Source organism: Gobio gobio, assembly GCF_949357685.1.
Source record: "Gobio gobio genome assembly, chromosome: 15".
NCBI lineage: Eukaryota > Metazoa > Chordata > Actinopteri > Cypriniformes > Gobionidae > Gobio > Gobio gobio.
Window position 1 is genome coordinate 53,722,743 of NC_137108.1, and position 25,000 is coordinate 53,747,742.

Here is a 25,000-nt window from a genome sequence, read left to right on the forward strand (position 1 = left end):
TATTCACCAATATAATCTTTAAAAACTGGTGGAGCAAAACCATTTAAAATCTTAAAAACAAGGACTAAGTCAGAAAATTGTATCAAATGTTCCCAACTTAAAATGGAAAACTTAGTTAAAATACTACAATGGTGAAAACTAGAACTTTTATCTAGAACCTTTAGAGTTTGAATAGACTTTAATAACACCGCTGCTTCTTTAGTCAAACCATTTCTGAGAAATCGAAAGTTCGCTAAATTAAATTTGACTGTGTTTTTCAAAAGAGAGCTGAGAATCGATTATTATTCCTAGGTGTTTAAATTCATGTACTGCCTCAAGTTTCTGTCCCTGCATGAATACGTCTGCTTTCACATCATGATTTGGCCTTTTTCTAAAAAAACCATACAGACTGTTTTCTTAATATTCAGATGTAAACATGATTTGATAAGCCATTTTGAAATGTGATTCGTTGTATCAGTTGATTTCTGTGCGTGTACAACATCATCGGCATACATTTGACATAACAAGCATTTGGTAGATCATTTACATATATGTGGCCAGTCACGGAAGGTAGGGACATTTTGAGTTATTTACAGATTCTGAAAGTGTAGTCTCCAAGCTCTCCAGTGATGGAAATCTGATCATATTTGGAGAAGTTGTGGCCATTTGAAAGTAGGCACTCAAAAAGGGTAACAGGGAGAAATTTGCCTCTAAAGATTTAGTTCTGACCTGCTGGGAGTGACAATAGGGCTCATTTACATCTCATTTAGATAAGCCACACCCCCTGTAAAGCCACACCCCCTGTAAAGCCACACCCCCTATAAAGCCACACCCCCTGTAAAGCCACACCCCCTGTAAAGCCACATCCCCTGTAAAGCCACACCCCCTGTAAAGCCACACCCCCTGTAAAGCCACACCCCCTGTAAAGCCACATCCCCTATAAAGCCACACCCCCTGTAAAGCCACACCCCCTGTAAAGCCACACCCCCTGTAAAGCCACACCCCCTGTAAAGCCACACCCCCTGTAAAGCCACACCCCCTGTAAAGCCACACCCCCTGTAAAGCTGCATGGTTACAATCGCACCGCATACTATTAATAATAAAGCATAATGTGCATTGTAAATGTCAGTAATTTATCTTTTTTGACTAAAAATGATTTAGAGGCTGAAAAATGTGAGTTTTATCTTTTTATAAAACCTTTTTATTTGTTATTTGCTGGTTTTCTACATAAAACTTGGTGAATTGATTTCATTGTGTAGCATTGGGACTTTTTAACAGGATTCTGTGATAACTATGATAAACTAAAATCAACTATAATTTTGTGTTTTTATAGTATAATATGCAAAGTACAATTTTCAAAAAGAAAAAATGTCTGTTTCTCTGACATTTTAAGGGTAAGATAGGCCTACAGAGGCTCTTTTAGGTCTAAAACAGTTTGGATAGTTGTTAATACAGCGTGCTTGGTTAACCTTTCAAGGACTTTACTTTTGGCCATATGACAGAGGTCTGATATTCTATTTGTGATATTTCTGTTTTGCATAAAACTGAAGAATATTCGGTACGTCCTATACTGTATTGTAAAATAATCTGATATTAACTTTTGCATGTATTTTATTGAAAAGAGCTTAGTCTATTTGTGCAATATTTCCCGCTGTGTCTGTGAAACGCTGAGGTGGTGGTTTTGTGCGCAATGTCCAACACAAAGTAGCTCACGCGGGAAACACTTAATGTAATGCATAAATGCAAGTAACAAACGTAAATCAAGCATAGTCCACGAAGTGTTGGCCAAATAACACATTATCGGACCGGAGAGAATAATATGGAATTTTGTACAGAAAACTTCTTGCACAAAATAAATTCAAGCACTTTCAAGGACCTGTATCATAGTTGGCAAGTCCGCGTATAACACGCGACTTTGGGCTTCTTTTTTTGGCAAGTCGCGTTAAAAAAATCGCGGGTTGCGTTTTTTTGGGCTTATTTTAAAAAATGTGGTTGCTTGTTAGGAAAATATAATAAGCAACTTCGTTTCTTTACATTTATGGTCGCTGTTTTTGTCCAGTACATTGACTGACACTGTCTTCTCACAGCTATAGCCAATCAGTGCAACGATACAAGTGCTGTAGTAATCCGTCCTCATAAATCCCGCCTCCTTCTCCCCTTCACTGAAGAAAAATCGCGTTCAACGTGTGACGTTATAAATGCACGTAATGATAGTTAGTAGACTTAAATAGACGTATACATTTTTACAAACCATGCCACCAGCAGAGATGGACAGAGATGGAGAGGAACCTAATTTAATAAAAAAAAAATATTTTCGTAATGTATTTAAAATTACAGGCTATTATTAAAAAAACAAGTCAGTAAGTATGGTTCTAATTTATTGGCTATATTGCAGCGCTCCCTTGCTTGCCTGTGTCCCAGTGTGCATAGGCTACTATCAGTCGTATCCTAATAAATAGTAGCCTATGTGACATTAGTCATTTTCAGTACTATTTAGGGCAGATAGTGTGCACATTGAGATGTAGGGCTTATCTTTTACAAGGTTTGCAGTGTGTGTGTTCACTACTCACTGCCCATAATATGAGTGCACTAACTCCGAACTCAAAACCAGCCCAAAACAAGCCCAATCGCGTTTCTGGGGGGCTTCTCCGGTAAAAACAGCATTTCAGGGGGTAAAATATGTGTTTTTTTGGCGTGGTTGGCTACTAAAATTCACATTCCCGGGGCTAAATATTAGTGATGCACCGATCATGATTTTACATGGCCGATTCCGATAACGATTTTTTTCAAGAAAACTGACCGATTCCGATTCCGATTAATTTTTTTACACAATAAAGTAATGAAAATATACATGAACAAGATGTTTATTTGGTATTTAACAGGCTAAATTGGCTTTTGGCTAATGAAAACAAGTCCGCAATCTGAAATTAACAGGAAATTGAATTGGAAATGAAAAGGCTTGAAGGTGAAATTAAAGGCAACAACTGCATATTCTGCAATCCGAACAAAGATGTTCCTTAAATCAGCATTTGTTTTTAATTCAGTGTAAAGAAAAAAAGTCTTTACCAGTGAAATTCAATAAAACCAAAGTATATAATTGTCCCAAAATGTTAAATCAAATAATGTTTAGTGCAACGAAAGAAACTAAGATGCTACAGCAGGTGCTTTTTAAATCAAATTAAGTCAATGTCATTTTAAGGTAAAATAAAAGGTAACACTTTAGAATAAGTGTCATTAGTTAACATTAGTTAATGTATTAACGAACATGAACTAACTATGAGCAGTGTAGGGCTGCAACGACGCGTCGACGTCGTCGATGACGTCGACTACGAAAATACGTCGACGTGCGTGAAATGCGTCGATGCGTCGGCGGCACATTATTTACGTTCTAGAATGGAACAGAAGATCTAGAATAATGGCAGCTTCTGCTCCCGGGCATAGTGAAAATGATCATTTATCATATAAAGCCAGACCGCGACATTCAAAAGTGTGGGAGTACTTTAAACAGAAGCCGAATAAAACTGTGCTTTGTTCGCTCTGTAACGCCGGTTTCACACTGCGCGCATGGAGCGCGGGAGCTTTCACACTGCCAGTCAGTGTTGCCAAGTCCGTTTTTTTCCGCGGAATTGGGCTAACGTTACTTCTACACTGTTGCCGCGGGCTGTGTCTCATGTCCGCGGGTTGAAGCAAAAAAACACACATATTTAACCCCCCGAACGCGATGTTTACCAGAGAACCTCCCCGAAACGCGATTGGGCTTGTTTTGGGCTAGTTTTGAGTAATGAATGGGTGGGTTTTGTTGTGTAAACCTGGCAACCCTTCTGCCAGTCTTCTCTCGCGCAGCTGAACCGTGGCGCGTGTATTGCAACAGACGGTCACATTTTCCGGGGTTCTTCTCCGACCCCAGTACGTCTCGTGCTTTTATTTATTATGGGCTGCATATATCTCCTGTTAATGCGACCTGGTTCCGCTCTGTCCCAAACACATATGCATAATAACATGCTGTATATAGGTAGTTTACATGATTAAAGTAACATTAAAGTTAAGATATGCCTCTAGCTTTAATCATTTAAATGTGTCTTTGAAGTTTGGGCAAAAACTTCTGGCAGCTTTAGTCGTTGTTTATGCACATGTATCTTCAAAATAGACGACTAGTTATACATTAACACTATGCTGAAAGCTCCTGTATGTGAACCTTTTGCAGATAAATACAAGTGCATTTACGTTTACTATTGACACAAATCAATAAGTAAATCATACTCAACTACTATAGTAAACAACTTTTCCTAATTAGGCCTACTCTGTATACATTTTATGATGAATAGTATCATTATATATTATGTTTAAAAAGCTTCTTGTGTTCATATATTTCATTATAAAATGGCATACTATGTACACTACCCTTCCTGAAATACAATTAATATTGTCATCATTCATTGATTTCATGTTAAAATAATATACAAATTCACTACTCTCTTTGAAATACAATAATCAGTAAAAAAGAATAATAAGATTAATCTGGAAAATAATCGTTAGATTAGTCGACTAATCGAAAAATAATCGTTAGATTAGTCGACAGAAAAAATAATCGTTAGTTGCAGCTCTAGAGCAGTGCATTTGTTACTGTATTTGTTCATCTTTGTTAACGTTAGTTAATATAAATCCAGCTGTTCATGGTTTGTTCATGTTAGTTCACAGTGCATTAACTAATGTTAACAAGATTTTAATAATGCAGTTATCTCTCATTAGTAAATGCTGAAATTAACATTAACTAATAATGAACTGCACTAATCTTTGTTAATGTTAACTAATGTAGTTAACTAATGTTAACTATAGTAATGACCATTATTCTAAAGTGTTACCAAATAAAAATGATCATCCTATAGGCTACAGAACTGATAGTATTTCATTTCTAAAGTCCATGCATGTTCTTCTTTAGGCTACAAAAATAAGTATTTCGGCTTTTTCACAAGTTAGTCTGTTTCGTTCTCATCCGATCCAACACGTGAGAAGCTGAGCTGAACAAACACACTTGTGCAGGGCGGAGAGATGAGCTCGCGCAACTTCAGCTCACGCAACTTCAGCTCGCGCAACTTCAGCTCACGCAACTTCAGCTTGCTCAACTTCAGCTCGCTCAACTTCAGCTTGCTCAACTTCAGCTCGCTCAACTTCAGCTCACGCAACTTCAGCTCGCGCAACTTCAGCTTGCTCAACTTCAGCTCGCGTAACTTCAGCTCACGCAACTTCAGCTTGCTCAACTTCAGCTCGCGTAACTTCAGCTCACGCAACTTCAGCTTGCTCAACTTCAGCTCGCTCAACTTCAGCTTGCTCAACTTCAGCTCGCTCAACTTCAGCTCACGCAACTTCAGCTCGCGCAACTTCAGCTTGCTCAACTTCAGCTCGCGCAACTTCAGCTCGCGTAACTTCAGCTCACGCAACTTCAGCTTGCTCAACTTCAGCTCGCGCAACTTCAGCTCGCGTAACTTCAGCTCGCGCAACTTCAGCTCGCACAACTTCAGCTTGCGTAACTTCAGCTCGCGCAACTTCAGCTCGCACAACTTCAGCTCGCGTAACTTCAGCTCGCTCAACTTCAGCTCGCGCAACTTCAGCTCGCACAACTTCAGCTCGCGCAACTTCAGCTCGCGTAACTTCAGCTCGCGCAACTTCAGCTCGCACAACTTCAGCTTGCGTAACTTCAGCTCGCGCAACTTCAGCTCGCGCAACTTCAGCTCGCTCAACTTCAGCTCGTGCAACTTCAGCTCGCTCAACTTCAGCTCGCTCAACTTCAGCTCGCGTAACTTCAGCTCGCGCAACTTCAGCTCGCGTAACTTCAGCTCGCTCAACTTCAGCTCGCGCAACTTCAGCTCGCTCAACTTCAGCTCGTGCAACTTCAGCTCGCTCAACTTCAGCTCGCTCAACTTCAGCTCGCTCAACTTCAGCTCGCGTAACTTCAGCTCGCGTAACTTCAGCTCGCGCAACTTCAGCTCGCGTAACTTCAGCTTGCGTAACTTCAGCTCGCACAACTTCAGCTTGCGTAACTTCAGCTCGCGCAACTTCAGCTTGCGCAACTTCAGCTCGCTCAACTTCAGCTCGCGCAACTTCAGCTCGCTCAACTTCAGCTCGCTCAACTTCAGCTCGCGTAACTTCAGCTCGCTCAACTTCAGCTCGCGCAACTTCAGCTCGCTCAACTTCAGCTCGCGCAACTTCAGCTCGCTCAACTTCAGCTCGTGCAACTTCAGCTCGCTCAACTTCAGCTCGCTCAACTTCAGCTCGCTCAACTTCAGCTCGCGTAACTTCAGCTCGCGTAACTTCAGCTCGCGTAACTTCAGCTCGCGCAACTTCAGCTCGCGCAACTTCAGCTCGCGCAACTTCAGCTCACGCAACTTCAGCTCGCTCAACTTCAGCTCGCGCAACTTCAGCTCGCGTAACTTCAGCTCGCTCATCTTCAGCTCGCTCAACTTCAGCTTGCGTAACTTCAGCTCGCGTAACTTCAGCTCGCTCAACTTCAGCTCGCTCAACTTCAGCTCGCGTAACTTCAGCTCGCGTAACTTCAGCTCGCGCAACTTCAGCTCGCTCAACTTCAGCTCGCGCAACTTCAGCTCACGCAACTTCAGCTCGCGTAACTTCAGCTCGCGTAACTTCAGCTCGCGTAACTTCAGCTCGCGCAACTTCAGCTCACGCAACTTCAGCTCGCGTAACTTCAGCTCACGCAACTTCAGCTTGCTCAACTTCAGCTCGCGCAACTTCAGCTCGCGTAACTTCAGCTCGCGTAACTTCAGCTCGCGCAACTTCAGCTCGCACAACTTCAGCTCGCGTAACTTCAGCTCGCGCAACTTCAGCTCGCGTAACTTCAGCTCGCTCAACTTCAGCTCGCGCAACTTCAGCTCGCTCAACTTCAGCTCGTGCAACTTCAGCTCGCTCAACTTCAGCTCGCTCAACTTCAGCTCGCTCAACTTCAGCTCGCTCAACTTCAGCTCGCGTAACTTCAGCTCGCGTAACTTCAGCTCGCGCAACTTCAGCTCGCGTAACTTCAGCTCGCGTAACTTCAGCTCGCGCAACTTCAGCTCGCGTAACTTCAGCTTGCGTAACTTCAGCTCGCACAACTTCAGCTTGCGTAACTTCAGCTCGCGCAACTTCAGCTCGCGCAACTTCAGCTCGCTCAACTTCAGCTCGCGCAACTTCAGCTCGCTCAACTTCAGCTCGCTCAACTTCAGCTCGCGTAACTTCAGCTCGCTCAACTTCAGCTCGCGCAACTTCAGCTCGCTCAACTTCAGCTCGCGCAACTTCAGCTCGCTCAACTTCAGCTCGTGCAACTTCAGCTCGCTCAACTTCAGCTCGCTCAACTTCAGCTCGCGTAACTTCAGCTCGCGTAACTTCAGCTCGCGTAACTTCAGCTCGCGCAACTTCAGCTCGCGCAACTTCAGCTCGCGCAACTTCAGCTCACGCAACTTCAGCTCGCTCAACTTCAGCTCGCGCAACTTCAGCTCGCGTAACTTCAGCTCGCTCATCTTCAGCTCGCTCAACTTCAGCTCGCGTAACTTCAGCTCGTGTAACTTCAGCTCGCTCAACTTCAGCTCGCTCAACTTCAGCTCGCTCAACTTCAGCTCGCTCAACTTCAGCTCACGCAACTTCAGCTCGCTCAACTTCAGCTCGCGCAACTTCAGCTCGCGTAACTTCAGCTCGCTCAACTTCAGCTCGCTCAACTTCAGCTCGCTCAACTTCAGCTCGCGTAACTTCAGCTCGTGTAACTTCAGCTCGCTCAACTTCAGCTCGCTCAACTTCAGCTCGCTGAACTTCAGCTCGCTCATCTTCAGCTCGCTCAACTTCAGCTCGCGTAACTTCAGCTCGCGTAACTTCAGCTCGTGTAACTTCAGCTCGCTCAACTTCAGCTCGCTCAACTTCAGCTCGCTCAACTTCAGCTCGCTCAACTTCAGCTCGCTCAACTTCAGCTCGCTCAACTTCAGCTCACGCAACTTCAGCTCGCTCAACTTCAGCTCGCGTAACTTCAGCTCGTGTAACTTCAGCTCGCTCAACTTCAGCTCGCTCAACTTCAGCTCGCTCAACTTCAGCTCGCTCAACTTCAGCTCACGCAACTTCAGCTCGCTCAACTTCAGCTCGCGCAACTTCAGCTCGCGTAACTTCAGCTCGCTCATCTTCAGCTCGCTCAACTTCAGCTCGCTCAACTTCAGCTCGCGTAACTTCAGCTCGCTCAACTTCAGCTCGCTCAACTTCAGCTCGCGTAACTTCAGCTCGCTCAACTTCAGCTCGCGCAACTTCAGCTCGCGCAACTTCAGCTCGCGTAACTTCAGCTCGCTCAACTTTAGCTCGCTCAACTTCAGCTCGCGTAACTTCAGCTCGCGCAACTTCAGCTCGCGTAACTTCAGCTCACGCAACTTCAGCTCGCGTAACTTCAGCTCGCGTAACTTCAGCTCGCGCAACTTCAGCTCGCGCAACTTCAGCTCGCGCAGGAAAGCGGCTCTTCATCCCCTTCAGCTTATCTCATCTCTTCCCTCAGTTCTCCAGGTTCCGTTTGTAACACACAAGTGACATGTTCGCGAATGATTGCAATATAGGCGTATGTGCACGCGGGCGCACTTCCGGATAAATCGACAGAAAAATACAAAGAAAACCGGTTTTTGGCCGGTCAACCGGTGCATCCCTACTAAATATCCCATAATTCGGGTCGCTTCAACCTGCGGACATGAAAAACAGCCGACTTGGCAACACTGAGCCACGCTTCCCTTAGAGGGCGAGACAATAACAAAAGAGAAACACGCCTCTACTGCATGCTAGAATCTCCTAAAAACAAGCCGAATTCAACCTCAAAGTGTATGCTTTTAAATATACCAATACTGCTATCTCAAACACGGAGAGGCTTCTTCATGATCTCAACTAACAGATTCAGCAACAAAACCCCAAAATCACCAATTTTGAAAAAAAAAAACCGCTTCATTCTCACTTTGCTCGAAACTTGTGCTGCCGACTTGTTGCCGTAACGGGCCACATATATGCTAAACAACAATGGACCTAAAATAGAACCTTGTGGAACTCCAATATTATAATCTATATATTCTGATGTGTGTGTGTGTGTGTGTGTGTGTGTGTGTGTGTGTTCAGCTGTGGAATGGAGTCTCCAGCCGTGGACGATGACATCTGTATCCTGAAGCATGAGACGGCCTATGGGCCGACGGAGAGCCCGGTGTCCGTGTGTGCCGGAGACGAGTCTGTGGCGTCTCACTTCGCTCTGGTCACGGCGTACGAGGACATCAAGAAGAGGCTGCGCGACACGGAGAGAGAGAACGGGCTTCTGCGGAGGAGAGTCAAACAGCTGGAGGACAAGGTCTCTCACAACATCTGCATATCAGAGGGATTTCAGGAGGGGCATGTGACACTCAACACGGCAAAAAATGCTTTTCTTACTTAGTATTTTTGTCTTGTTTTCAGAACAAATATCTAAAAAATCTTACATTAAAGCTACACTGTGTAACTGTTTTAGTTTATTCTTAGCTAAAAACACTTAGTTCTTTCAGAAATATATGTGCTCATTAATGTATATTTACTTCTTTCAAGTAATAAAGTATTCTGGTAAGTTTATAATATGCCATTGTAAACACATACGGGTGAGGGTTCGAATGCGGGTCGCCATGTTGATCCTCCATCTTGAAAGTACATTAGCCAAAGAGGGACATTCCCGTAAATTCAAGCTTTGCCTTTGGTGTTTTAACACTCGATGGCTCCGTGTCCAATGTGGACGAGGTCGAGCTGGAAGCCATGTTAATCTTGGACTAAATCAGCCACCGTAGGAGTTAAAACTAAATCAGAATTGAGAGGAACAGAAACTAATATTCACTGGATGGTCATACACAAGTTCACCACTAGATGGAGGAAAATATCACACAGTGCAGCTTTAAGAAGTAGTGGTGTAACTGTACACAAAACCAGTGATGGGAATAACGGCGTTCTAGATAAACGGCGTTACTAACGGATTATTTTTTTCAGTAACGAGTAATCAAACGAATGACTGTTTCTCCCATTACAACGGCGTTAGCGTTACTGAGAATAAAATGCGGCGTTACTATAATTGAGCTCACTGAAGCGGTTTTCATCCGAACAGGCTCTCTGTCAGTCGGACCTGCAACGCGTGTGTGTGTGTGTGTGTGTGTGTGTGTGTGTGTGTGTGTGTGTGTGTGTGTGTGTGTGTGTGTGTGTGTGTGTGTGTGTGTGTGTGTGTGTGTGTGTGTGTGTGTGTGTGTGTGTGTGAGTGTGTGTGTGTGTGTGAGAGAGAGAGAGTGTGTGTGTGTGTGTGGGCATGTTTTTGTGAAATATCAGGACACAAATGTGTATAATGACATGGATATTACAAATAGAGGGTGAAATATGAGGACGTTCCCCATGTCCTCACTTTTCAAAATGCTTATAAATCACAGAATGAGTTTTTTTCACAGAAAGTGAACTGCACAGTCTGTGTGTGTGTGTGTGTGTGTGTGATGGGTAGGTTTAGGGGCAGGGGCAGTGTGTGTGTGTGTGTGTGTGTGTGTGTGTGTGTGTGTGTGTGTGTGTGTGTGTGTGTGTGTGTGTGTGTGTGTGTGATGGGTAGGTTTAGGGGCAGTGTAAAGGGATTGAAAATACGGTTTGTACGGTATAAAAACCATTACGCCTATGGAATGTCCTCACATTTCACAAAAACAAACGTGCGTGTGTGTGTGTGTGTGTGTGTGTGTGTGCATGCGTGTATGCCATGTGTGTTTTATAGGTACACATAACTGATGATGATTGGTGGGTGGGAGACAAGGTCGAGGTTGATAGGTTGAGTTCACACACACACACACACACACACACACACACTTATGACTCACACACGCACACGCATATGCACAGTCACACACACCAAGTCCACTGACTTAGTAAGTAATTCTAATCTAATGAAGCGCCTCACATCATCACATGCAGCCACAAAACTAGTGGCTAAAAACCCAGGTGATAACGTGAGCTCCACTATCAAACGAGTAGTATAGGACTGATAATATTTACACAATATTTACACTATAGTAGGTCTACTGATAATATTTACACAATATTTACACTATAGTAGGTCTACTGATAATATTTACACAATATTTACACTATAGTAGGTCTACTGATAATATTTACACAATATTTACACTATAGTAGGTCTACTGATAATATTTACACAATATTTACACTATAGTAGGTCTACTGATAATATTTACACAATATTTACACTATAGTAGGTCTACTGATAATATTTACACAATATTTACACTATAGTAGGTCTACTGATAATATTTACAATAATGTATTGAATTTGATTGGTGTCTCACATTGTCCCACAGCAACATTTAAATAGTGTACATTAATATACAATGTTTTATCATAATCATTTATTCTATTTAGTGTCCAATTAATTCATCATATTTAATATTGGGGGCATCCAAGTTTTGAAAAAAAAAAAGTAACTTTCCCTTGCCCAACACTGCACAAAACTGACGGTTCGCTACAGCAGTTTTAAAAAATGGCTTTTTATTTATGTTTTATTAACCAGTGGTTTACTGAAAAAAGTGTGTCTGTCCTTAAATGAATTAAATTATAACTAAAAGTTTCTTAAAGATAATGCTGTAAACTATATAGGGAGCCCTTACTCACACATTACTATAATATTAACAACAGAGCCCAAACTATGAGCTTATATTCAGCGTATATTCATGTTCAGATATAGGATCATCAACACTCGAATAACACATCATGTGCAAACATTAAACTTCACATAAGGCAGTTTTTGCAATAACTCCTAAATCTAATTATAAAATTATGTTTTTTCTCCAATTCGTTGTTGAAATATAATCATTTATACACAGTGGCTGTCGTTTTCATGACAGATTTATCTAAACATAGCATTGAATAATCAAGACATCACTAACAGGTTAAGTAGAATTAATATTTATATATTAGTGGTGTAACGTATTCGTACCGAACCGTTTCGTTACAGGGCTTTCGGTTCGGTGCGCGTGTGAACGGTTTCCGAGTGCAATCTTTATCAGTTCACAGTCGGCTTGTTTTAAGCGCGGAACACACTTCAATCCGACTTCCCACACGAACAGATTAAGTATTCAGTCCATTTTATCACGAAATTCAACCGATAAATGCCGTTTTGACGCTCTTTAAAGCTCCACTGTGTGATATTTTCCTCCATCTAGTGGTGAACTTGATTATGACCATCCAGTGAATATTAGTTTCTGTTCCTCTCAATTCCGATTTGGTTTTATCTCCTACGGTGGCTGATTTAGTCCAAGATTAACATGTCTTCCAGCTCGACCTCGTCCACATTCGTCACGGAGCCATCGAGTGTTAAAACGCCAAAGGCAAAGCTTGAATTTACGGGAATGTCCCTCTTTGGCTAATGTACTTTCAAAATGGAGGATCAACATGGCGACCCGCATTCAAACCCTCACCCGTATGTGTTTACAATGGCATATTATAAACTTACCAGAATACTTTATTACTTGAAAGAAGTAAATATACATTAATGAGCACATATATTTCTGAAAGAACTAAGTGTTTTTAGCTAAGAATAAACTAAAACAGTTACACAGTGTAGCTTTAATGTGACGACTGATCACTTTATAGGCGCGTCAAGCGAGTGAACGCGATCATCTCTTCCAGAAGAATAAACATGAATGAATAAGGTATGTTGAGGATAACACTTACTGAAACGTATCATAGGTCGTGTAATCTCTCAATCAGTGTTTCAATCGCGGAAAGATGTCAAACAGCTTAAGAACAATATCACGCAGCTTCATTTAATTCACTAGAGAAATCAACTCTTTCACTAAATATATGACCTATATATTCACATATAAATATATATTAATTCTACTTAACCTGTTAGTGATGTCTTGATTATTCAATGCTATGTTTAGATAAATCTGTCATGAAAACGACAGCCACTGTGTATAAATGATTATATTTCAACAACAAATTGGAGAAAAAACATAATTTTATAATTAGATTTAGGAGTTATTGCAAAAACTGCCTTATGTGAAGTTTAATGTTTGCACATGATGTGTTATTCGAGTGTTGATGATCCTATATCTGAACATGAATATACGCTGAATATAAGCTCATAGTTTGGGCTCTGTTGTTAATATTATAGTAATGTGTGAGTAAGGGCTCCCTATATAGTTTACAGCATTATCTTTAAGAAACTTTTAGTTATAATTTAATTCATTTAAGGACAGACACAATTTTTTTAGTAAACCACTGTTTAATAAAACATAAATAAAAAGCCATTTTTTAAAACTTCTGTACCGAACCGTCAGTTTTGTGTACCGTTACACCCCTAATATATATATATATATATATATATTGCACTTCTGGTTAGACCTAAACTGCATTTCGTTGCCTTGTACTTGTACTCGTGTAATGACAATAAAGTTGAATCTAATCTAATCTAATATATGCTAATATAGGTCATATATTTAGTGAAAGAGTTGATTTCTCTAGTGAATTAAATGAAGCTGCGTGATATTGTTCTTAAGCTGTTTGACGTCTTTCCGCGATTGAAACACTGATTGAGAGATTACACGACCTATGATACGTTTCAGTAAGTGTTATCCTCAACATACCTTAACTTCTTAACCCGCATCGGATCGTGGACGGGGGGGTTGACGGAAGTGGGGGGGTGTGTACTTTTATTTACTTTTGTTTTATACAAAATATTCAATCAACTATCACAAACTATGCATCATTTGAAAGCTAAAACACTCAAGATTCATGTTCTGAACTTGTTTTTGCAATAAATACACCAGAGAGGAAAGGGTTAAATGAAACGCTAAAGGACCGTCCATGTAAACATTAGCATAATATCAGCGTTACTCATCTTTCATCTCCTGTCGTTCAGATCAGATCGGACGAATCCAATAAACACCCGCATACATCTCTGTGTAAGAGTCCATTCTTCAAAATGCATCCCACTTTTTAATCCAAAACAACGAAAAAATAGGGAAAAAACTAAAAATCCTCCGTTGTTTGCAAGAGAGTTTTGAGTTAGCGTGATCAATCATGTCCATTTTCAATGAAATATCGATTCTAATCCGTGTCTGGCAAACTCCCCCTGCTAGAATGGCTTCTCCCACGTATTTTAAACCCTCCCCCGTCTCTCTCCTTCAATCAGAGACTCTTCTGGGATGCATCATATAGAGGAAGTGCCTTACAGGCTTGGTGAGCTGTCAATCATTGCGCCCATGGTTTTCGTTGGATAAAGGCACTCGGTGCCCAGCCAATGCCTTTCCAACAAAGGTTTGATTGATGGACTTAGTAACCAATCAAAAGGCATTATCTTGCGCAGTTTGCGTAAGTAGGCTTTGGTGAATACTGTTTTTGCGCGCTGGCTGCGCGTTCTCCATGGCGCAACTGCAGTGGAGCGCGCTGTCTCTCACTGACGCTTCCCATCAGCTAAATGAGTTTTTTACACTTTGTAATCTCTGTAAATAGTTGCTTTAGTTTTTCAGTAACTGTTTATCCATTATAATTAGTAGTATATTGCAGTTTATTGCAGATTTATTTGAATGAAAAACTACTCTTTACAATAGCAAATGTTCTGAAATAAATGGCCTTTTTGAAATGACGCCTAGACTTTTCTTGACATAAAAGCTCACAGAAGCTACATTACTGAGAGAATCATCCTCATATTTGAATCATGACATGATTAGACATTCAGTTTTATATTTAAGTTATTTTCAGGCTCTTAACATTAAATTATAATATTTTTTTCCCTAAGTGAAAACAAAAAACAAAAAACGTGAGTCACTTACATGTATATTTACATGTATATTACTCTGTTCCCATATTACTTTGAGTTATTATGACTCTTGGGTAGCAATATTTCAAGTGTCTAGTTTAAAATAAGACCAGGTTTATGAATATAGACCATAGGGTTTAAGAGCTGCAGACATTTTCATTTGGGTATATCGTTTTCAAAGAATTCCTAAAAAATGGGGCGCTTGTTAAGAGGTTAAGATATTCATGTTTATTCTTCTGGAAGAGATGACGGGTAAGATAAATAATCTTAATTCAAACAGAAAACAAGATTATTTTGCTTACCCCACTGGCAGATTATTTTGCTTATTTTAAGCAAAACTCACTTAATTTTGAGTTATTTTCCCCCAAAACAAGACAAAAACTTTTGCTTGTCTAGTAAATGCTTCTTAATGTAAGATTGTTTAGATATTTGGACTGAAAACAAGACAAAAATACTAAGTAAGAAAAGCATTGAAGACTGGAGTAATGATGATAAATTCAGCTTTGATCACAGGAATAAATTACACTTTACTATATATTCACATAGAGAAGAGCTGATTTACATTATAATAATATTTCACTATTTTTACTGTATTTTTGATCTAATAAATGCAGCATTTCCGTCCTGAAGCGCCTCCGTCTGAAGGGCCGCAGTACATGAACAAGGCCTTCAGTGCGTACCGCGGCATCTACATCGAGAAGGAGGACCTGCAGATGGAGCTGAATACAGTGGTACTGATTGGCCCACAGCTCATTAGCATACACACACACACATGTGTCAGAGCGTAAACACACTCCTGTGCTTTCTTCCAGAGGAAGGAGAAGGTGGATGTGGAGCGTCTTCTGACGGAGCAGCTGCAGGCCAAAGAGCTGGAGCTTCTGCAGCTGAGGTCAGAGATGGAGACCAGCCAAGGTCAGGTCCAGGTTCACTCTCTCCCCGGATCAGAACCACACTAATACTCATTATTTTCATCTTTAATATATATCTGACATTTCTAAACCACAGAGATTTGAAAGGAAATATTAATTACTTTTATTAATCGCATCCATGTACATAATATATGTGTGTGTGTACTCTCTGTTAATTATTATTTATATATAAATATACACACATTCATGTATATATTTAAGAAATATTTGCATGTATATACATTTAAATAATCTATAATATATATAAATATAAATGTTTTATATATTACTTTTTTTTTTCTTAAATATATACATGCTTGTGTGTGTATTTATATATAAATAATAATTAACAGAGTACACACACATAAATTATGTAAACACAAACTTTTATTTTGGATGCGATTAATCGCGATTAATCTTTTGACAGCCCCAATTATAATATTAATACATTATTAAATAGTAAACTATTATGATATTATTCAACTAATATTATATTAAATACACTATTATTATTGTATTAAATATTATGCTGTTGAGGTTTTAAATTAATACTATTTTATTCAATTATTATATTTTAAATGACTGAACAATTATAATATTATTAAAAAAATTAATATTATTAAATATTATATTTTTGATATATTATAATTTGAGCTATTAAATATATCATATTATGTATAATATATTATGATTATATTATTTCATTATTAAAGGATTAAATATGCTTAGATCGTTGAATTATTATTATATTAAATTAAGTATTGTATTTAAAATTATTAAATATTTTAAGTTATTAAATGATTACTATTATTAAATATATATTATAAATGTTATATTACATTATTAAATATAATGTTTTTACATTACTAAACAATTATGATATTATTCAACTGATAAATATTATATTAAATTCACTATTATTATTATTATATTAAATATTGTGCTGTTGAATTTTTAAATTAATACTATTTTATTCAATTATTATATTTTAAATGACTGAACAATTAAAATATTATAAAATATTATATTGTTGAGTTATTAAATTATTACTATTATGCTTTTCAGTTATTAAATATATCATTATGTATAATATATTATGATTATATTATTTCATTATTAAAGTATTAAATATGATTTATCGTTGAATTATTATTATTATTATTATTATTATTATATTAAATTAAGTATTGTATTTAAAAGGATTAAATATCTTAAGTTATTAAATGATTACTATTATTAAATATATATTATAAATGTTATATTACATTATTAAATATCATTGTTTTTACATTACTAAACAATTATATTATTCAACTAATAAATATTATATTAAATTCACTATTATTATTATATTAAATATTGTGCTGTTGAGTTTTTAAATTAATACTATTTTATTCAATTATTATATTTTAAATGACTGAACAATTATAATATTATAAAATAAAAAATACGAGTTATTAAATTATTACCATTATGCTTTTCAGTTATTATGTATAATATATTATGATTATATTATTTCATTATTAAAGTATTAAATATGATTAGATTATTGAATTATTAATATATTAAATTAAGTATTATATTTAAAATTATTAAATATTTTGTTGAGTTATCAAATGATTTGTATTATATTATTAAATATATATCATAAATGTTATATTACATTATAGTATGATAGTATTAAATATTATTAGACTGAGGAATAATTAGATTATTATTAAATTAAGAATTATTTATTAAATTATAAAAGATAATTGTGTTGAATGATTACTATTTTTTACAATTATTAAATACATTTTTAAATAATTAACAATTATAGTATTATTTTATAAAAACAATTTTATTATATTACATTATTAAAGTATTAAATATTGTTGAGTTTTTAAATGATTACCATTATGCTTTTAATTTATTAAATATATCATATTATATAAAATATATAATGAAAATTAAAAATGTTATATTATTTCATTATTAAAGTATTAAATATGATTAGATCGTTGAATTATTATATCAAATTAAGTATTATTAAATTATTAAACATAATTGTATTGAGTTACAATTACAATTATTAAATACATTTTTAAAAGATTAACAAGTATAATATTATTTTATATGAAATTAAGTATTTTTATATAATGAACATTATATTATTACATCATTAAAGTATTAAATATTATGTTGTTTAATTTTTTTAATAATATTTATATTAAATGTTACTAGTAAAATATTAAATATTGTTAAATTATCTTCATATTATTAAATGTTACTAGTAAATTATACTAAAATATAGTTAAAATGTCTTCCATGTTGTTTCTCAGTGGAATTTTGTATTATTTATTTAACAATACACAGTCATTAATGGCAATAAACAGTATATTTTGATATAAACAGTTTAAATGGCTGATAAAGGACACATTGAGGCTGTGACTGACTGAGCCGCAGTGAATGATGTGTGTGTGTTTGTGTGTGTTTGGGTCAGTGATGAAGAGCCTGACGGATTCTGCAGATTACTGGCAGATGGACCGATGCAGCAGTGAGATGAAGATCCACTCTCTGCAGGAGCAGCTGGACCGCTTACAGCTGGAGAATAATGCTCTGCATCAGCTCTGCCGGGCCGGACAGGTGCGTCTATAACTCTATACACCCATCAGGCATAACATTATGACTTCCTAATATTGTGCTGGTCCCCCGTCGAGGCCTGGACTCCACTAGAAGGTGAGCTGTGGTATCTGGGGGATGATTAAACGATTACCGGTTTCACGATAAACCACGATAAAATGGTTAGTAATATCGTTTAAAATGTAATTATCGTGATTATCATGATTTTGAAAACTCTTGTCCAGTCAGCGTCAGTCTGGTGCAGGCGCAGCACCAAACGCTGTTTTCTGAATGAGGAGAAATGGCAGAAGGCAGTGACAGCGCCGGGTAATTGTTCAGACTCTAAAAGGACCAAATCTGAGGTGTGGTCATATTTTGGCTTTTACAAAAGTCCTGAGGGAAACTTAATGGAAGATGGTCACCCTGTCTGCAGAACATGCCAGACTTTGACCTCAATACCAAAACTACGTCTGGGAAATAATAATGTGAAGCGAACAAACAAATTCAGACAAGACTAGGGTGACATTTAAGGGATAATCAGGGCTTGACATTAAAGGGTTAGTTCAGCCAAAACTGTAAATTGTGTCATTAATGACTGAGCCTCATGTGGTTGGACACCCGTCAGACCTCCGTTCATCTTCAGACACAAATGAAGATATTTTAGTGTAAATCTGATGCTCTGAAAGGCCTCCATTGGCTCAACTTTACACTCTCAAGACCCTTAAAAGACACTAAAGACTAAAGTTACAAAGTCCATCTCACTACAGCGGCTCTACAATAACTTTATGAAGACGAAAATAGTTTCTGTGCGCAAAAAAACCCTAAATAACGACTTATATAGAGATGACGATTTCAAAACACGGCATCATGAAGCTTCGAAGCGTTATGAATCAGTGAGTCGATTCAGCGGTTCAGAGCGTTATGAATCAGTGTTCAGAGCGTTATGAATCAGTGAGTCGATTCAGCGGTTCAGAGCGTTATGAATCAGTGAGTCGATTCAGCGGTTTGAATCGCCAAATTTCAGCAGTTTGGCGGTTTGACACGCGATCTGAATCATGAATCGACTCACTGATTCATAACGCTCTGAATCATGAATCGACTCACTGATTCATAACGCTCTGAACCGCTGAATCGACTCACTGATTCTTAACGCTCTGAACCGCTGAATCGACTCACTGATTCATAACACTCTGAACCGCTGAATCGACTCACTGATTCATAACGCTCTGAACCGCTGAATCGACTCACTGATTCATAACGCTCTGAACCGCTGAATCGACTCACTGATTCATAACGCTTCGAAGCTTCATGAGGCCGTGTTTTGAAATCGTCATCACTATATAAGTCGTTATTTAGGGTTTTTTTGCGTACAGAAACTATTCTCGTCTTCATAAAGTTATTGTAGAGCCGCTGTAGTGAGATGGACTTTGTAACTTTAGTCTTTAGTGTCTTTTAAGGGTCTTGAGAGTGTAAAGTTGAGCCAATGGAGGCCTTTCAGAGCATCAGATTTACACTAAAATATCTTAATTTGTGTCTGAAGATGAACGGAGGTCTGACGGGTGTCCAACCACATGAGGCTCAGTCATTAATCACACAATTTACAGTTTTGGCTGAACTAACCCTTTAACATCCGCCATTTGCAGGTGTAATGTTAGGTAACACTTTACAATAAGGTTCATTAGTTAACATGAACTAATAATGAACTGCACTTATAAAGCGTTTATTTATCTTTGTTAATGTTCATTTCAAAATGTACTAATACATTATTAAAATCTTGTTAACATTAGTTAATGCACTGTGAACTAACATGAACAGCTGGATTTTTATTAACTAACTTTAACAAAGATGATCAAATATAGTAACAAATATACTGCTCATGGTTAGTTCATGTTAGTTCATACATTAACTAATGAAACCTTATTGTAAAGTGTTAACTAACGTTATTTCGGCTGCACACTAGCCACTTAGGCGGTTGAACTTATTATAGTCTTCTCAAAGGCCATCTGTTATAATCGCGTTGCGCATTATAATCACTCACACGTGTTTCTGTGAGTTTATGAATGCGAAGTCTAATAATCAGAGGCGTTCAGAGTAGCTGGAGTTTGGTTCAGAGTGGCTCTCACTCGCTGAAATATACACTCAGATCAGAGATAAACATGCGATGTATGCAGGAGATTCACTCATCATACAGTGCTGGACTGTTTTTGTTCTGTTTCAGCAGTGGAAATAGTTTCAAACAAACAGCAGATCTGATATGGCATAAAGTTGGCGAATTTAGGGACCGTCTCTAAAGTTACACACAACATTGGTAACGTTATACACGTTTCAAACTTCACTAGCATTTGAAGAGAATGACAGTCATAAAACTGACTGTAAAGTGTTCATCTAGGTGTCAGGTATGATGCGCACCTTTTACATTTTAATCAAATAAACTGTTAAATCATATGGAAATATGGATATGCATTATTTCACTGGGATACTGTTTGGGCTCTTACACAAAATATGCTGATTTAAATGCATCATTGCGGAACACTGATGAGAATATTGCTTGAGAATATATTTACAGAGATAATATTAGAGATTATATATACACCAAATTATTATTATTTATGCGTTGCTATTGACGACGACCATTATAAGGAAGGAAATCCCACAGAATAGAATCTAGCTTTAAAAAAGTGCTTAGAGCTGCTTTAGTTATTTGCTGATTTTCAAATATAAAACTTGTTGAAATGTTTTAAGTGTGTGCATCTGTTCTTTTTGAACACTTTCATCTCATTTGAACAAAACCGTGATCATTTGGGTCACTATAATCGTGATGTGAAATTTCCATACCGTTTAATCCCAATCTGGCACCAAGATGTTAGCAGCAGATCCTTTAAGTCCTGTGAGTTGTGAGGTGGAGCCTCCATGGATTGGACTTGTTTGTTCGGCTCATCTCACAGATGCTCGATTGGATTGAGATCTGGGGAATCTGGAGGCCGAGTCAACGCCTCAAACTCATTGTGCTCCTGCCACTAACAGGAGATCACCAGTGTTATTCACTTCACCGGTCATAATGTTATGCCTGATCGGTGTAGATAAATATATATATATGTATGTAGTCCATGCCTATCATTCATGATGTTCTTCTCGTCACAGGATTCCTCTGAAAACTGTGTAGTTCATGATGATCAGTCCCTTGAAGCAATGACAGACTTCAGGTATTTATGATTGAAAAGCTCTTCATATTCGTGTGTGTGTGTGTGTGTGTGTGTGTGTGTGTGTGTGTGTGTGTGTGTGTGTGTGTGTGTGTGTGTGTGTGTGTGTGTGTGTGTGTGTGTGTGTGTGTGTGTGTGCAGTGCTGCAGGCGTCCACTAGAGGGCATGATTGTACCAGCTGTAAGATGGGCCAGTGAAGTACATCTACCAGTCACATAACTGAACACATTATATTATCACTAATGTAAATCCAACAACACTTCCCACGGTTATGGAAATCAGGAAATATTAAAACTTCTATATTTCTCTGCATTTTTATAGTGAAGACACATTTCTCCTGTGCTAAAATATTATGGGTGTGTCATAATTGCCTACAAGTTAGTAGATAGTTTTGATATTAAATCTTAGTTTTGCACAGTGAATCTCTCAGGAAGTTTTTGTCTCTAAATTCATCCTCTTTGAGACTTCACACACGCATTATTAATAAAGTATGATGATGCGTGTGATGTTTATGCATCTGTGTGTGTGTGTTCAGGACGATGGCCATAGTTCAGTCCTATCAGGACGTCCTCAGTGAAGTGTCTCGCTTGCACTCGCAAGTTCGATCTCAGTCAGAGCTGGTGCTGAAGCTGAGGGAGAGGCCGGCGCTCAGAAGAGGTGAGTGTGTTTCAACGCAACAACAATACGTGCATTAATACGCAAGTGTTGGATATAAAAAGATTTAAAGGGATACTTCACCCAGGAAGGACAATTCTGTCTCCCTATACTCGCCCTCGTGTCGCTCCAACACTTATTATTATTATTAGGGCTCGAGCACTGATGGTGTGAGGACCCTATTGGATTTCGAAAGTTTATTATTATTATTATTATTAATTATTATTATTATTATTATTCTCCCGAATGAATCGCTTTTTTGGGGGCCTAAACACGCTCGAAAACTCACAAAACTTTCCACACTCGTCCAAATTGGCGAAAATTTACGTCTGTTATGGTATTCAGAATTAGGCGTGGCAAAATGGCTCGACAGCGCCACCTAACGTAGTGCCCCTCCCGCTACGTTTCACGTACAGCTATGAAATTCGGTAGACACATGTAACAGCCCAATACCTACAAAAAAGTCTCTACGTGCAAAATCTGAAAACCAACAGGAAGTCAGATAATTTTAATTTTTTGTTGCAAAATGTGCCATTTCCAGACGTTGTACTTTAACAAACTCCTCCTAGAGATTTAATCAGATCAACATCATATTTGGTTGTAACTCGGACATACAATGTCTGATCTGCCCCAAACTTCACATGTTTTATTAGAGTCCTTGCCTAAGACATCAACATGCCAATATTCAGTGACAGTCATAGCGCCACCTGTGGGCAACAGGAAACGGCATGTTTAACACTGTGATTAACTCCTCATTGAGATGTAACCAGATCAACATCATATTTGGTCAGTCTAATCTAAAGGCCTTGGTGATGTTATATTGTGAAGATCTTGACCTTTATTCCTGTGATCTTGATCTGGACCTGCCCCAAACTTCATATGTTTGATAAGAGTCCTGGCCTGAAGACATCTACATATAAGTTTCAGAATTAGGCGTGGCAAAATGGCTCCATAGCGCCACCTACAACATTTCAACTAAGTGCCCCTCCCGCTACGTTTCACGTACAGGTATGAAATTTGGTATACACATGTAACAGCCCAATACCTACAAAAAAGTCTCTTGGTACGAAATCTGAAAACCAACAGGAAGTGAGATATTTTGATTTTTCTTTAATAAATTGTTGCAAATTTTCCCATTTCCAGATGTTGTACTTTAATCAACTCCGCATAGAGATTTAATATTGACCCGCTTAACTGCATGTCGCCCACTATTCACTGTTTTCCTGAGGCCAGCGGGTGGCGCTGCATGTGCGAGGGCCCTTTCATCGCTGCTAGCAGCTTTAATATTATTATTATAGTCTTATTTTATTTTCTGTTGCTTTTTTTTTATAAATCGCCATCCACTTTCATTACGTCCTTTATGAAAGCTACTTTCTGCCACGGAATGAAAAAAAAAAAGGGTAATTGCAACGTTTTTTTTCACAATTGCGAGTTTATATATCTCAATTGCAAGTATAAACTCATGATTGCATCTCACAATTTTTCTCAGAATTCAGACTTTTTTCTTTCATTTGTCACAATTTTTTTTCACGCAATAACGAATGACTTTATTTTCCTCAAAATTCTGTTTAAATCTTGCAATTGTTTACATTTCTCAGAATTCTCTCTCAATTCAGACTTTTTTTCGTAGAAGGGAGTTTACATCTCGACATTTTTACTTTTTTCGTAATAGTGAGTTTACATCTCGAAATGTAGACTTTTTTTCGTAATAGCGAGTTCACATTCCAAATTTAGACTTTTTCCGTAATAGCGAGTTTACATCTCAAAATGTAGACTTTTTTTCGTAATAGCGAGTTTACATTTCCAAATTTAGACTTTTTTCGTAATAGTGAGTTTACATCTCAAAATCTAGACTTTTTTTCTAATAGTGAGTTTACATCTCAAAATGTAGGGGTTTTTTTTCGCAATAGCGAGTTTACATCTCAATATTTTGACTTTTTTCGTAATAGCGAGTTTACATCTGGAAATTTAGACTTTTTTCTTAATAGTGAGTTTACGTCCCAAAATGTAGACTCTTTTTTCGTAATAGTGAGTTTACGTCCTAAAATTTAGACTTTTTTTTTCATAATAGTGAGTTTACATCTCAAAATTTACTTTTTTTTCGTAATAGTGAGTTTACATCTCAAAATGTACTTTTTTTCTTAATAGTGAGTTTACATCTCAATGTAGACTTTTTTTCGTAATAGCGAGTTTACATCTCAATATTTTGACTTTTTTCGTAACAGCGAGTTTACATCTCAAAATTTACACTTTTTTCGTAATAGCGAGTTTACATCTTGAAATTTAGACTTTTTTCGTAATAGTGAGTTTACATCTTGAAATTTAGACTTTTTTCGTAATAGCGAGTTTACATCTTGAAATTTAGACTTTTTTCGTAATAGCGAGTTTACATCTTGAAATTTAGACTTTTTTCGTAATAGTGAGTTTACATCTTGAAATTTAGACTTTTTTCGTAATAGCGAGTTTACATCTTGAAATTAGACTTTTTTCGTAATAGCGAGTTTACATATCGAAATTGACTTTTCATAATAGCGAGTTTACATCTCAAAATTGTGACTTTTTCGTAATAGTGAGTTTACATCTCAAAATTGTGACTTTTTTCTTAATAGCGAGTTAATATCTTGAAATTCAGACTTTTTTAGTAATAGCGAGTTCACATACTCAAAATTGACTTTTTTCATAATAGCGAGTTTACATCTCAATATTTTGACTTTTTTCGTAATATCGAGTTTACATCTTGTAATTTTGACTTTTTCGTAATAGTTTACATCTCAAAATGTAGATTTTTTTCATAATACCAGTAGGCAATTCAGACTTTTTTAGTGATAGCGAGTTTACAT

General features: G+C 37.7%; 1 protein-coding gene across 1 annotated transcript in view; it reads left to right on the top strand.

The window, feature by feature from the left end:
- The window catches only part of azi2 (5-azacytidine induced 2), a gene marked incomplete at its 3' end in the record, with an annotated part of 48,763 nt that overhangs the window by 2,330 nt on the left and 21,433 nt on the right, over positions 1-25,000 (top strand). Inside the window, exons 2-7 of the mRNA XM_079838160.1 lie at positions 9,097-9,319; positions 15,412-15,528; positions 15,610-15,709; positions 18,188-18,330; positions 21,448-21,509; positions 22,042-22,163. Coding sequence (XP_079694286.1) covers positions 9,104-9,319; positions 15,412-15,528; positions 15,610-15,709; positions 18,188-18,330; positions 21,448-21,509; positions 22,042-22,163 — 760 coding nt within the window. The 5' untranslated portion in view covers positions 9,097-9,103. The remainder of the gene's footprint in view (positions 1-9,096; positions 9,320-15,411; positions 15,529-15,609; positions 15,710-18,187; positions 18,331-21,447; positions 21,510-22,041; positions 22,164-25,000) is intronic.